Genomic DNA, 15588 nt, shown 5'->3' with positions numbered 1-15588 from the left:
AGTGTGTGTTCTACATATAGTTGTAAAGCTTTAAGTGCATACTCAAGTTTTGTGGGAGAGATCAAAGCCACTTAAATGTTTCTTGTGCATTATTGCTTAATTAAAAACATTGATCAAAAATTCTGACGTTCTAAACCGTTTTTTAGAAAAGAAGGTATACGAAGAACAGACAGGAAAAAAACAAACAAATCCTGGTACACAGTGCAACTGTTTCCAAGATAAAACACCAAAAAATATCCCAAAAAGCAGCACCTGAGTACTGTAAGCACATGTATTGCAATGCAGGATTTTAACACTTTAGATGACAAACTGAAACACAGTGAGACTCACTTCATAGCCATTACAAATTTATTGATCAGAGCTTCACATTGTGCGCAGGTCTGATAATAAACTGACAACTTCTTAGTAGATGTTTAAGGTTATATTTGAAGAACTGGGATGGGTGGAGTGTAAAAGCGAAGCTTTCGATTTACCGTTCGATCCACGTCCCTACCCTCATCCTATGGTCATGAGCTGTGGGTAGCGACCAAAAGAGAGAGAAGCGGCAGAAATGTACTTCCTCCGAAGGGTGGCTGGCCTCTCCCTTAGAAATAGGGTGAGAAGTTCAGCCATCCAGCAGGGGCTCAGAATAGAACCGCTGCTCCTCCAAAGGAGGCAGTTGAGGCGATTCGGGCATCTGGCTAGGATGCCTACTGGATGTTTTGGGCATGTCCCACCGGGAGGAGGCACTAGGGCAGACCCAGGACATGCTGGGGAGATTATAACTCTCGGCTGGTCTGGCAACACCTTGGTGTTCCTCTAGACAAGCTGGAGGAGATGGCTAGGGAGAGGGAGGATTCCTTAGGCTGTTGCCCCCACGACTCAGCCCCAGATAAGCGGAAGAAGATGGATAGATTGATGGACGAATTTGGTACTTTAAAAATCACACTGAGCAATAGCATGTTGGTAGCATCAGAATAATTGTTTGGTTAGACTTGTTGTTGTTTATATTTCAATTTGAGTGAAGAAAAATGCTCAGAAAGACATTTTTGATGTTACAATGCAAAAAGTGTAGCTGAGGTGGGCACTTATTTTTTAGGTACTTACACCAAACAAATGAATTGTGAGTAGAATTAATGAATGGCTGTAAAGGTACACTAATTTGGGAATAGAGAAACGTCTCACGAGTTGCAGGGCTTAAGAGTAATGACTGCACAGCTAACACACAAATTGACTCTGAGGAAATGGGTCAACACATAAATTGGCATTAGGTCCCTTGGGAAAGCTGAGACCTTATTGAAAAGCAGTAAGGAGAATTAGGCAGCGACAGCGGGACAGGAAAGAGGCTGGACTCCTCTAATCTCCAGAGCCTTGTTGAAGTGCACCTCCATGGTCTTAGAAGACTTGGTGATCTTCAGGTTTCTTATACAACCATGAAAAGAGGTGCTGGTAGAAAGAGCTGCCTGGTGAACTCCAGCTGAGACAGAAACAAAAACACATAATCAAATTTACTCCATAATCCCTGAACAGGCTCTTCTCCTGTAACAAGTATGTTTTCTATATATGCAAACAACAATTCATATGTGTTGGCATGTTTCTTTACATTTGTCCAAGTATCATTTTAGGTAGGTGGCATTCATACCAGGATATCCTCCAACATATATGGGGTCGCTGGTGTCACAGGTGACAGAGTGTGCATACGGACTGGCTGCATCGCTCTGCTTCCCATCAACCACCAGCTCCAGCTTGTTCCGTTTCTTGGTGGCGGTGACGGAGTGCCACTGTCCATCACAGAAGCCTTCTCCCTGAGGAACGTGCACTGCCGTAAAGCGCCCAGCTCCATTGTCAACATGGAAGAGCAGCTAAGAGGGAGGGAAAGGCACATGGAAACAACAAACAAGCTTACTGCATGTAGTCAAACTAATTTCATAATTCTTCGAAATTCTTTGAAATTAGTTTGTGAAAAGTTTTATAAAGTTTTCACAAAAAATACTAAGTAAAAATTACTTTTTGTGACAAGTTTATGTAAAAAAAAAAAAAAAATCCTCAATTTGTGGAGATGGACCAAGAACATGTTTGATATTCCCAAACCTCACAACGGAAAAAGCTTTCTCTCTGGAGGTTTTTTCCCTTTATGTTATTTTTGCTGTTTTTTAAGGGTTTTTTTTAAGATAAAATTTGTATCAATGTCCTTTTCCTCTAAGCAGCATTTATTTTATTTTACAATGGACTAAAATCTTAAAAAAGGACAAATGTTTAATTCTTCTGTTGCTTCTCATTTCCGGGCCTGCTTCCAGCACAAGGTTTAACATTCCTGTTGATTTTAAAACAGATTTATGTTTTCTTCATTTATATACATAGTTTATGTGCTATGGTTATGCTTAGCATTTGAGCACATTCTAATATTATAGTTTAATTTGAAATCTGGTTAGGCAAATCTATTACAAATACAGATATTAGTGTTGATGGGTATTATATGTATATAGGACTGAGTGACCTAAAAAAAGTCAGGGGTATTATAATACTTGGCAAAAACTCTGAATCAGTGAGTTTTTGATCATTTCAGTTTTTGGTACTTGATCCTTTGAATCCCTCCAGATTACACTTGGCTACTCCAGAACATCCTCAGTTGTCAGAAGTGCACTACCCTCTTTAATGAAGCTTTTATTAAAAGGGAATTTTAAGTAAATGGTTCTTATGGAAGACTTGAATTGGAATAATTTAAGTTTGCTGTGACTCTCTAAATCAATTTCAGATTACTGACAACTAATTCAAGATATCCAGGAAATCTTTAATGCTAGAACCGCCAAAGAGGTCACTTAGCGTTAACTTATTTATTTATCGCAATCGTTCCACATTAATGTGCAGCAGCTTCGGTTGTTGCTAATGACGACGACTTTCTGTTACGATTTTGTTGCAGAAAGAGCAGAGCCATGGATAATTTTCAAACAAGATATAAAACATGTTTACTGAACAAAATATATATATTAAAAGTCGAGATACTCACTTATATTACAACGTTTACATATGCTGGATTCTTTCTATAACTGAGCACTGAGATTTATTACAAACCTTAAAGCGTTTACCTGCCACTGTACATTGTGTGCTTGTGCTGGGAGGTCTGTTTGTCATTTCATAGCCTCAGCCACTGGTACATTCTTATTTTTAAGGTCTTATTTATATGGTCTGCGCCTGTCTTACTGACTTCCATTAATCAAAAAATTGTGGGAATTACTTTTATTGATTTTTCAGGGTTTATTGGTGATGACATTTATACATTTTGGTTGCTTTTGTATTTTATTTTTATTGTTTTTATTTTAGAGTACTTAACTTGTGTATTTTTTTCTGTGTGTTACCAGTTTTTTGCAACTTTACTGCTGTATTTCTTGCCTAGAAAACTAACACACTTGTAAAAGAGATTTTTGATCTCAATAGTTATACTGTCCTGCTTAAATAAGTAAAAAAGTCAGTGTTTAACCGCTTCATATATCTGTAATATTATAATGTGAGTTTTTAAATATGTGCATTTCACACAAATATTATTCCTTTATACTACAGTCCATTATACTACAGTCAGGTTAGTGCAGCTTTTAAAGCGTGTGGCACGCCCCACTGGAGTTCTGACAGGTGGGGCGCAAGTTACCTGGCAGAAAAGTCATGCAGAACTAATGTTTAACATCAGAATCACTTTTAAGGCGGAAAGAAACAAGAAATTTGCAGCAGTTACGTTAATAATATGCGCATCCGCTGCATCCCTGAAAAGCTGCACGCAGCCACGCGTGTAATTCAACAGCCGCAATAAAGAAGTGTAGTGAAAAGTGCGAACATGTGGTTGGGTCTGTCGTCCATCGTTTACAGTGGTGCCAAAACCCAGGATTGGGCTGCATGTTCGCACTATATTGCGCCTGTCGACTTACACACGCGAATGCAGCTTTTCGGCTACAGCCTACACATATCAACAACAACAACAGGACCCAGTTCATTCTGTCCTAAGCTGGGGAGACGTGACTGGGGATGCCGCACAGGTGCGTCCATCTCCCCCGCAGCCACGCCCCAGTCCACGCCCCGCCGCAGCTCTGCAGTCAAAAACAGGCTGACTGCAGCCTTTAAGAGTGAATAGCATTAAACTCTCACTAAATTATATATTTTTCACCTCTGTTCACAAGTTTCTGGGGATTTCTTTTTTTATAAGACTAAGACTGAATTTTATTTTTCCATGTCTGGCAATGTTCACATTCTGTTTAACTTTTTACCTTTTTGAAGAAGTGGTGCAGACTAATGAAGCAGTCTAGTGATAAAAGTTAAGAAATAGTTGTTTGAAATGAAAGTTGTTTGTTTAAAACAAAAATTACTGAATGATTCATTGTGAATGAGTTTATTATCTAAATAAAGTTGCAGCCAGGCTTTTCTGTCATTATTTTGTTTAGATGGGGCTTGAAAGTATTTCTTCTTGCCACGTGGGGAATGATGTAAAAAGTTTGAGAACCACTGCGCAGTGCAACGGTGGCTGGAAATTGCAACATTAACAAAATTATTAAGACCATGTACAATGAAACTGAAAGCGGCCATTTCGAACATGGCTGCTATGTCTGTGACCATAATTGCACCAAACGGTGTCAGTCTGCAACTGAATGGCTTCAATGTGTTAATTACATGCAATCTGTTTGTAATAATCGCAAATCTGTTACACAGAAATTCACATTAAGTACTTGTGTTGAAAGTCCAGCCAGAACTTCATAGATCTGAAACTAAAATTCAGGAGTTCATGATGTCTGTGATTTAATTGTAATATGGCAATGGAAGCAGTTGGCAACCAGTTCAGTAGAGTCCCTCAGTGTGTCTAACAACAGGGAACTTATTGTGGAACACGTCACAGACAAATTGCGCTCATTGGTGCAAAGTGACCAAGATTGATTGCAATGTGTTGGCAATTTTTCTGCATTTATAAATCAGACAGTAGCAAAGATTTACTGCTGATAAATCTGTCAGAAATGATTACCCAAAGGTTAAGGGCATTGCATGTTCAACCTCTGGACAACCAGCTGGTCACCACAACTACTTGCATTCAGTCAGCAAAGGTGAAAAAAATCCAGTGCAATCCCTGCTGTTTTTTTCTAGTCACAAGGAGGGTCTTATCCTATATTTACTATACACACTATATTTGGTGCGACTGAGCCATAAATGAGTGTTGCGTACCTTGCCATCGACAATTTCTAGCCCCAGTCCATCATTGCCTTGATTACTGACTGCCAAAAGTACTCCACTGGTTCTGCTGGTTCGGAACTCTAATGCTATGGACACATCCAGACCCACTCTATAGGATGAGACTAGATAAAGACAAAGAGTAACTGTTGGTGAGAAATGGAAGGCACATTTTGTACAAAGACATTCCAATAAGTAAAAGTTATTCAGATCAATATATAATAAAATAAAATAAAACAGCAAAAGAACCAAAATCAGGTCATTGCTAGGTAATTTATATGCATGTACAACATGACCAGGAAAAAAATGAAATAAAAAAAAAATCCCAGCCTTATGTTCCCCTTTCATGTACATGCTCTGAGCGTCATCTCACCTGCTTTTAGAAAGCCAGTGCCCTCAAAATAAGTGCCTGTCTCAGTAGCAACGAAGCACCTTCCAACCATATGACTGGATGTGGGTGTGGCCATGTCTAGTTTAAAGTCAATCATGGACTCAGAAGAACCTTGATAGAACGAGAGCAAGTTAATAAAAACTATTTGGGCACATTCAAAAATAGCATCTCGTATATCAAGCTGTTACACTATTCTTTTGAGAAAAAAACACAACAAAACAAAAGAGACATTAAAACCAATAGGCACTCATTAAATACAATACAAACCATTACCTGAAACACCTCCTACAGGGCTTCCAGCCACCCTAAGGTCACGAATACATCCATTGATACTATAGAGAATCTTGATGAAGAAAAAAAAGAGTTGATAAAAATGGCTTTCGTTGAACAAAAATCACTCAAAATCTGACTGATACTAACTTCAGTCCTCGAAAACTGGATAATCATGCTAGAAGTTCTTAATTTTTATACTGAAATGACACTCAAGCTATTTCAGTTAATCGAAAACAACTAAACTGACAACAAACAAGTGAAGCACCGAAATAAAAATATGATGGCATGTGTTGACATGCAATGAAAGACTTATTACCTATTTTTAAATGGTGTGTGCGTGTGTGTGTGCGTGTGTGTGTGTTTTACCGGTCCTATTCGTTTTGTGGTATAGTTTTGTGGTAATCCGCCAATGTACAGAATCCCCACCACATCTAACAGGTCAGCCTGGCAACAAGAACACAGTTCATTAACGCAATATTTTTGCAGTGCTCAGTCACTTTGACACACAATTTCATCTCAATTAGTACAGATAATAAAAGCAATTCTGTCTGTCTGCTTCCTACATTATTGATTATTACAATAATGTGTCTCGAGATGACCATGTCAAGGTGATGTAGCAGAGAAAATTGACAAGACACAAAAATACAGCATAAAAATATAAAATTAGAAATGCAAACAATGAAAACACCCCCTTGCTGGGCCACAGTTTAAAGTCCAAATATGAACAAATATTTCCTCTCCCAATGCAACATGCAAAGAGTCTTTTCTGATGCTTCCTCTGTGATTTTTTTCCTTTGTGCTACGCAGTGTTGTAAAACACTTCATTTTGGTTTCCTGTACTGCTGTGTACAACATCTTTGACATAAATCATTGTGAAACTTTGTGTTAGCCACAGTTTAAGTTCATGATTTACTGAATGACATTATAATGGCAAGAGTTTGACTACCTCATTGTGACGATAGAGGGCAGAAACAGGACTTGGGCTCAGTGATGCAAGTTCAACTTTTAATTCTAGGTTTCAATGTTATGGAGCTGGTTCTCTTAGCGTGTACATCACTATGGACACTTACGGATGTATTGATGCTTACAGCTTAGATACTCTGTTTAACCTCTTCATATTTCTGAAATATTATAGTGTAAGTTTTTCATAAAATACACGCTGTGCAGCCAGCAGACGCTGCCAACACCACTTCTTTCACATAAATGCGCTTGTAGCTAGATATCGAACCCCTAGGTTGACTTATTGTTTGGCAGGACTGCCAGTGTTAAGAAGCAAGATAAGGAATAACACCTTGGATGTATAAACTTCATTTATAGTACAGGTCCAAGGACTATTTCTGATGTCACTGACAAGTAATGAGTAACGTATGAGAAGCGGAGTTTGAGCAAATTACGGCTTTTGCAGGTCATGCATTGTGTTATGCTACATGTATGAGTTATTCTGAGCACCTTCTTTGGACTTGACATCATTTTTTGGAACCGCCTATTCACAATAAGCGTGGCTCTCTGCCTGTCACGCGTTACGCTGATCTAGGAACAAAAACCAGAGACAGAGAGAGAACAAAAAGGAAGTAGACATGGTGAAGTAACTGAATCACAAGCATCCGATAGTTTCATCAATGACTAAAATGTTGCCTTGGACGTATGAAGACTGACAACTTGTCTTTACGTGCTGTGACTTTTCCAATGTGTTCATTGCAGTGTAACACAAATTGTTATTCCTAATAAGGAAAGTGCAGATTTTCTATTATAAACAATTCTTTTAAGAGCTATAAAACAACAAGCAACAGAACTTTTATTATTGCAGTTAAGCTCTTGAAACAGTAAAGATTTTGAATCTTATCATAATGTTGCATACAAGATGCCATGCAGATCAAATCCAGACAGGAGATGCTGTTCAAATAATTGAAGAAATGTGTTAAAAACTTAAGAACTGTTGTACCTTATGCCAGCTTCCATCATTGATGGAGTATGGGACACAGTCAGATATGTTTCCATGGCCAAGATCATAACCCAGACAAACCTGACCATTCTTGATCTTAAAGAATAAAAAGGGTTTTCATGAGAGATGAAGGAGAATAACAAGCAGACATGTAAAACAGAGTACATACAGCTTTAGCCTCTATACCGTTCTACAGCACAGACAGAAATCAAACTGGAAATTTATCAGGTGAAACCTTTCAAGTTGTAAAAGCAGTTCAGAGTGTGTACCTACTGGGCCTAATTTGGAAAACAAACACACAAAGAGCAAACTTTACATCCCTTTATGAGATTAAGTCTTAAACTAAAAAAATACTACAGGACAAACAGCAGTAGAGAAACAACTAAAAACACCTGCCAGTATATTAGATAGTTACCTGTATGGAAACAAAGTCAGCATGGTTGATTCTTGCCATGTAGAAAATAAGACCGGATGACTCCTTTGTCCTCAGCTCAAACTCAATTTTTAGTCTGTGGAGAAAAAACCCCACAACAAACAAACACAGGAATACATTGTAGTACAGTTGCAAGACAGGGTTTCTGAATTGTCAAGGCAAACAGGATCTGACTAAACTGATGACACACTTGTATTTTTTGTAATCACACAGACTCAGACCAGAAGAAAGAAAGAAATGAACCTCTTCATTAATGATTTCTCTTAAGGCTAACTGGAGAGAGGGAGGTGGCTGTAGAGCTGTGAGGCTCTTTAAATAAAAACATGGAGTCTTCTTACTGACAACGCCTGCTCTCTAAAGAAAGATACGTCGGTTTGAACCAAGGACCTAAAAGGAGCATCATAGAAAAACTGTATGTGAAGCATCAAAAGCATATTTAAGTCCCTGGGTGTTTAGAAATCCACAATAAGAAACTGTGTATAAATAGAGGAAATACAGGACTGTTGCTACTCTCCTGGAAGCTGGCATCCACCATATATCCTGAAGTCCTAGTGAAGAAGAACTCAAGCATAACAGGAAAAAAACCAGATGCATAAATCATTACAACTTGCTAGAGTTCACATTTAGAATTTAAGTTAATGAAAGCCATTGCACGACCACATTGTGGCATGTTTTAGGTTTGCAAGAGATCTTTCAGGCTTTGCTACTTAAGCACCTGGATTCCTTGCAATCATTGTGCCTTGTAGCCTGTGACTCTGAAGTTACTGTAGGAGCAGTCCAAAAAGATCACAACCTAAAGCAACCATGAACAGCCTAAAGAACAAATGAATGGTTGAAAACAAAGAAATAAAGAGTCAAAAAAGCCTACGTGAAATATGTGACTGATGCTACTGATGCAAAAAGACATTACTAAATTCTAATACTAAGAGTTAGCGTGAGACAGGAAATCTTAAAGGACTGTGACCAGTTTCTGTTATTATCTTAGTCAAACGATTCGATTGATTGAGACCAGGGCATACAGCATACAAAATAATGTCTAGTATGTTCTTTGACTGTACCATTTCAATATTTCAAACCATATTTTACACCCCAAAGATTTACATTAGTAATTGTCTTTAGTTCTGCATAGCCTTGATTATTACAAGAAGTGTTTCTAAGGACAAACTTAAGTTTGAAGAGTTCAATATCTGAGTCAGGTTTGTGTTTTCTAGCACTGACAGATACACAGAGTAATGGATACATGGTGATTTACTTGGACAGCAGGCTGCCTTGCAGCTTAGGGAGCATGTGTAGTAATTAAATGTTACAAGTGTGATTCTTAAAACAGTCAGAGACACTGCCCAAGACACAAATCCCTTGTTTGCACAGACCACCAGGACAACAACTAAAGCATACTCAGACCTTCGCCTTGTTTGTAGAGTGTGTTTTTTTTGTTACTGTCAGTTTGCTGTGGACCAGAAGGGTTGTTCTGACGGCTGGTCCAGCCAACATGTTCATTTTTTTAAGATGTTGTTTCTTATACAGTAGATTTTGACCCGGTGTACACCTTTCTGTTTGTAGGAATCACATCCTGCCAAAACTACCGCTCACTTCTGCTTTTTATTTATTTATTTAGAAATGTGCTCCGTACTGCAGATCACACACACGTATCTGGGGTTGCTATGTTAACTATGTTACAGGTGGTGGGGTTATCCTGTAGCTACATTTGTAACTGGGGTGACTAACTTTTACAGTATTTTCTTTTTATGCTGCTTCATCCAACTATGTAATTATTCAGAAAAACATTAAGGGCATATCATCTGTAATAATGACATACTTACAATGTGCTTCAAATGCACACAGTTCTACTTGCATATTACAATTTCTTACTAAGGTGATCATGCAACTGTTACTTTATAATATTTGAACATTTCCTCCCATTGCAGATTTTTCTTTACAGTAAATAATTTGCAATAAACTCAAATTGATTGAGATGAATATTTTCATTGCTATTACATCCAAGTTTCAGACAATACTACAAAGGTTTGTCTCATCTATGACAGCTACTGCATAACTCCACTGTAAAAACCTAAATTCCACAAAGCAGCACTGTCTACATGTTAGCCAAGAACCATTAAAAAAAAGAAACAACTCAAATCCATTATTCATTTGAAAAAGCTCATTTGCTTTGAACGTACTTGTCTCTGACATTGTTGTCATCAAAGGCGAAGCTCATGTGGCTGTTTCTGGTCAATCCAAACTGATAGGCCTTCTCAAGTGCTGCTGGGGCCACAGCTGATGCACATGATTCCTGGAGATTGGGACATAACATGTCAGTTACAGTGACAAGGTCTCACCGCACCGCTTCAATTGGCTCTTGTCAACGTGAACCCTAACACCCAGGCAGAACACATGCCAATCACACTAATAGGGTTCGTTCTTCTGATCTGCAAGGGCTCGCAGGGGTGGCAGGTCACGATGACGCACCAAACAGGACTTTACATAAGAAATCATTGAAAATGTTTGAAAAAAAAATCACTTTAAAGGCACAGTAGTTTTTAGATGGGGTATTTATGATGTAATTTTAAAACTCTAATTTAAACAATACAGTCAATTAAAAATATTCTGATTGTCAAACACAGTATAGTCCAGTATAACATTCTCAATCTTTTGCACTGCTGCTATGTTATGGACCATGAAACCCAAGGTGTGCGTATCATCATAGGTAGGTTCAGATCCTTCCAATAAGCCTGTGGTTAAATGGTTAAGAAAACGGGAGACTGGATGCTTGTCATGCTTATCAATTATGTTCTTCATCACATCAAAACAGCTGGTCACATGGCAGATTTGGTGTTTTGCTATGGAACATGGAATCGTCTAATTTTTAGGACCCCTGTGCATGTTTTGATTTCATCTAAACCAGGCATCACAGCTGTTTTCTCTTAATAATAATAATAATAATAATAATAATAATAATAATGGATTGCATTTATATAGCGCTTTTCGAGGCCCTCTTTAGCTGTATATTATTTTAGTAACTTATTCAATTAGTGTTTATGTGCTCTCTCTTCCCGCACTCTGCAGTTCAGTCAACAACCACCAGGTGTCATTGTTGTATCTCACACCATCTTATTTTAGGCCTTCCAAGACATTTCTCTTTTCTGCTTGCTTCTATTTAATCCCTCCTCACTCTTATACCTCTTCTCCTTTTCCTCCTTGTCAAAGTCTTTATTTTTCCCTAATTTCATGATGCCCACCTATCCTCCCATCTGCTGCTTTCATTTTCCCTCCACTCCTGCATACTTTTATCTTGCTTCTTCATTTTCCTTACTTTATTTATTCCTTCCGTTGTCCTCACTTTTACAATTACTTTATTTCCCCACAATTATTCCCTCTGCTTTCATATTTTCCTATACTAGCATCAGATGCAACTTTACTTTGTTGGTTACTCTAAAACAATATCCAATTTTACCTTCTCCTTTTTAAAAAAAATGATACCTCCTTTATTTTTGTCTGCTTGTCTCAAAACTCAAAACATCTGTCTTTTTTCCCTCTATAATGCTCATCTTCACTGGTTTATATTTCTTATTCATTTTTTCAGTCTAAGTCTCCTGTAGTATTCTTCGTCCTTTGTGCTCCCATCATCTGCTTTACCATCTTTGCCTCTCCTCCCACCCACCCAGTTTTCCTTTCTTCCCTCTCCTCCTGCTGTCTGTACCAGCATGTACCGATAAATCCCACTCATTCCACATTCTTTTACCGTACATGGTTTTTCTTCTGCTTTGTTCTTCCCAAACTGTACTGATCTTCTATTTCCCTCAACTTTCTCCACTTTTCTACACCTCTTTTTTTGGCTTTTACTTACCAAACCCTCTGTTCCCATCGTACCCTCCTGTCATTGTCCTCTCTCTCTACTTCTTGCTTTACTTCTTGTCCTTGGCCCTTATCTGTTTCCCTCTATTTTTTATTATCTTACACTTCTATCTTGTCTCACTTACAGTCACCTGAAGTCCTTCCGTTTTGCTTCTACTTCATTTTGTTACCTTGTATCACCTCTAATAGTCTCTCCAGATCTAGACTAGTCTTCTGTTCACACCTCAGTATCTGGTCTTTCCTTTGTCCCCCCGCCCCCTAATTTTTCCCCCCTTCCAAAAGCTTCACCCTCTAGTTTGTGTCTCTCCTCTTTTGAATATACAGTAATGCCTATTAAGTGATAAAGGTACTTTGCCATACTTCAAGTGTGAGTGCGTGACAAAGTTAGCAAGAGAGAGAGGATCTGAGACGACTGAGTGTATGTGTGTCTCAATCTCCAATCCTCTCTTGTTCCCTTTCAAGTGAAGACATTCCCCACACCGTGACCTTGCTTTGTTACAGCTGACACTCACCTCTTATCACTCTCTGTCCCCATATCCGCTCCTCCTCTTCAACCTCAGTCTTTTTCCTCTTTCTTATTCTTCCCCTATCTAACAAAAGGCAGACGTCACTTGCTCAGAAGTCCTTTACTTCCCTCTCCTTTCATTCTTTTCCCGCTTCCTCTCCTCCGTCTTTCCATTAAGCCAACAAAAGCTGAGCGCCACTCTGTTCAGAAAGACTCTCCCTTTTCGTTGCACCTTTTCTCTCTTCCCTCTTGTCTTTCTTCTATCCTTTTCCATCCTCCTCTTCTTCCCTTCCTTTCTCTCATCCCTTCTGCGTATTTCCATTAAGCTAACAATGGGAAGACGGTCTTCCATTCAGGTCTTTGGTTGGAGGTCACACCAATAGATTCTGTCCTTTAGCCAGAAATTTATGTATATGTGTGTGTGTGTGTGTGTCTGTGACAAGTGAAGATGAGCCTGTGTGTGTAGGTAAGAGTTTCCACCACTTTCTATAGTTATAAAGTCTATACTGTGCTTACTGTATTTCAGCCACTGGAAAAAAGTTTTTAGGAACAAGAACTGCAGATCAAACTGATCTGGGATAATAGCTTTACAGGTGTATAATACATACTACTTATGTGGTAGTTTGCTGTTCTGGAGCATTCAGGTACGTGTTAAAAACAATGGCACAATCACAGGAGTGAAAATTCCCCTCTAGGTCCAACTGCGCAATGTTTAGAGAAAGTGAAGAAAAAGAGAAAAGACTTAACAAGTATGGCTTATTTGGAACGGTTGTCAGGAAAAAGTCTTAAGCTTGCAACTGCAACAGGAAAGCAATCCCAAGCACAGCAGCAAATCTACAACAGAATGGCCGAAGAAGAAATGAACCAAGATGTTGCAATGGCCAACTCAATGACCAGACCTCAACCTGACTGAAATGCTATGGTGGGACAAAGAGAAGAGTGGGCCAGGATTCCTCCACAACAATGTGAGATACTGTTAAATGCATATAGATGATTATTATTCCAAGGTATTGCTGCTAAAGGTTGTTCTACAAGCTACCAAGTCACGATGCGGTCATTCTTAGTCTTTCACAGGAGTACCCAGAATCCTGTGAACCTTTGTTTTTTTCTGTTTATTTAGTTTTTATCATTCATGCCCTCTTTTGTACCATGAAAACAGAGACATTTCTCAATTTGATTATCTCAGGTCTTTCAGATTTTCCCTGCCACGCTGTCTTTAAATGAAACTGAATCCCAGAGACCACAAAATTGATGGAACACACAAAATAAATGCTGAACACTCCCCTCAGTGAATGTCATCTCTTTTGCCAATGCGTTGAAGTCAGTCAACAAGGTTAATTTCAGCTGATAAACTGGTGCATCCCAAACTATAACAGATACACCATCGGAATATCAAACAAGAAAGCCCCTCTTCTTCTCAGTACCTAATGTTAAGGGCTCTCGAACAAAGCACTTAACCCTCAGCTGCTCTGGCAGAGGTGGTCAGTCACTGCCAGTTGAGGGCTGTGTTTGCACCAATTTCTCTGCCTGGCCTCAAGTAGCAGACAGATAGAAGAGAACCTTGGGTCAGTCTCATGATAACTTGTTAGCCTAAGGCCAAAGAAGGAATGATGCCATGGGTGGAGTAAACACAAGGTTACTCTCCAGTCCACTAAATCTGTGTCTGAGAATAGTTACCAACAACTGTTTAATGTCTCTCTCTCTCTGAATAGTGTATGCTAACTAGCGCTTCTAGAAAATAATAAAGTTTTTGTTTCTGAAAGATTAAATTATTTATTTGTCATCTTCTCTTTTTTTTGGATCATGTCTTCAGTATGAATGGACAAGTTTTGGGCTTGCAAGCCACAGAGGAAATCACAAAATCTGAGTGACACAATCTTACACTTGACTTAATAATAGCAAACCAGTACTGAGTTCGTGTGTTTGCATGTGTGTGTGTGTACCACATCTGAGCTGGGTTTCTGTTTATCACTGGACGGTGCTACAGTAGCAGGTGCACGGGTTGCAGCAGCAGGTAGGGAAGGGGACGTAGCCTCCTGCAAGTCAGCAGTTGGAGAGTTGGAAGGAAGCAGATTAGTGGCAGCCAGAGAGACAGAATGATGACAGAGCAGATGATAATGCCAAAAAGCAACGGTTCCCATTCCTTATTAGACTCTTACCATAGTTTCTTCAAACAGATGAATAGATCAAGGCCTATTTCTAGTTTTTTGGGTTTTTTTTAAAGAAAAAGTCAAATTTTGCAGCTGAAAATATAGCCTGTTTAACATTATTAATGTTGCAGCTCAGTGTAAATGAAGGAAATTATAGACCTGAGATTTAAAAAGCTAATTAGAGGCAGTTGTCACATTATCAATCAGAATGCAAAGAGAAAAAGGAAAATGCTCAAATTAAAGTTTGAGTTATATTTTTCAGAGGTTCACTGAGGCCTATGGAGCCTCTTTGACCCCTCACTTGGTACTCGGTGACTATCAGAAGAATCAAAAATACAGAAGCCGTGACAGAGAAGTGGGAAGTAAAGAAGCTCTTTTCATTCATACGCATGCTGAGTTGTTGTGTTCTGTCAACTGTGATTCAACCAGTGTTTACTTCTTCATTTTGACAAAATCCTCCTACTGCTGATGAAAAATTCATGTCACAACCTGTGTGCAGAGCTCCATTGCTTAATCATTTGAAAACAATGTGCTAATAGCCAAAATTGTGCCGTTCAATTTTTAAAAACTGTTGTTCGATAATGAAAACATGTCAATATTTTAACAATGTTGTATCCAGTACAAGACAAAAATGGCAGTAATGATGTTTTCTATAGTATCTGCTGTATACTACATTATGATGTTAATTTAACAGACTTCTCTAGGAGTCAAGAGTCTTAACAAAGCACCAAACAAACAAAGCATGACATATATAAATACACATAAAAAACCACCCTAATAACACTTAATGTGTAGATGAGAACTCAGAGAACTGTGGCTTTTACAGCCTGCAGTCTAAATCATAAAATCAGATGAATTCTC

At 38.6% G+C, this 15588-nt stretch overlaps 1 protein-coding gene across 10 annotated transcripts in view; it reads right to left on the bottom strand.

Annotated features, from left to right (window-relative positions):
• Positions 1-326: 326 nt before the first annotated feature.
• The window catches only part of lama2 (laminin, alpha 2), a 212298-nt gene continuing 197036 nt past the window's right edge, over positions 327-15588 (bottom strand). For 9 of the 10 annotated variants that reach the window (XM_040018526.1, XM_040018527.1, XM_040018529.1 and 6 more), the window contains 11 exons: positions 14521-14613; positions 10398-10510; positions 8203-8296; positions 7788-7883; positions 7295-7375; positions 6212-6289; positions 5846-5915; positions 5555-5683; positions 5176-5306; positions 1622-1841; positions 327-1456 (listed from right to left, as the gene is read on the bottom strand). In XM_040018526.1, coding sequence (XP_039874460.1) covers positions 1296-1456; positions 1622-1841; positions 5176-5306; positions 5555-5683; positions 5846-5915; positions 6212-6289; positions 7295-7375; positions 7788-7883; positions 8203-8296; positions 10398-10510; positions 14521-14613 — 1266 coding nt within the window. In that variant the 3' untranslated portion in view covers positions 327-1295. The remainder of the gene's footprint in view (positions 1457-1621; positions 1842-5175; positions 5307-5554; positions 5684-5845; positions 5916-6211; positions 6290-7294; positions 7376-7787; positions 7884-8202; positions 8297-10397; positions 10511-14520; positions 14614-15588) is intronic. The other variant, XM_040018531.1, reaches the window with a different exon arrangement.

Source organism: Simochromis diagramma, unplaced genomic scaffold, assembly GCF_900408965.1.
Source record: "Simochromis diagramma unplaced genomic scaffold, fSimDia1.1 OVJJ01000802.1, whole genome shotgun sequence".
Taxonomy (NCBI): Eukaryota; Metazoa; Chordata; class Actinopteri; order Cichliformes; family Cichlidae; genus Simochromis; species Simochromis diagramma.
The sequence above is the reverse complement of the archived record's forward strand: the minus strand, read 5'-3'. Positions and strand labels throughout refer to the sequence as shown.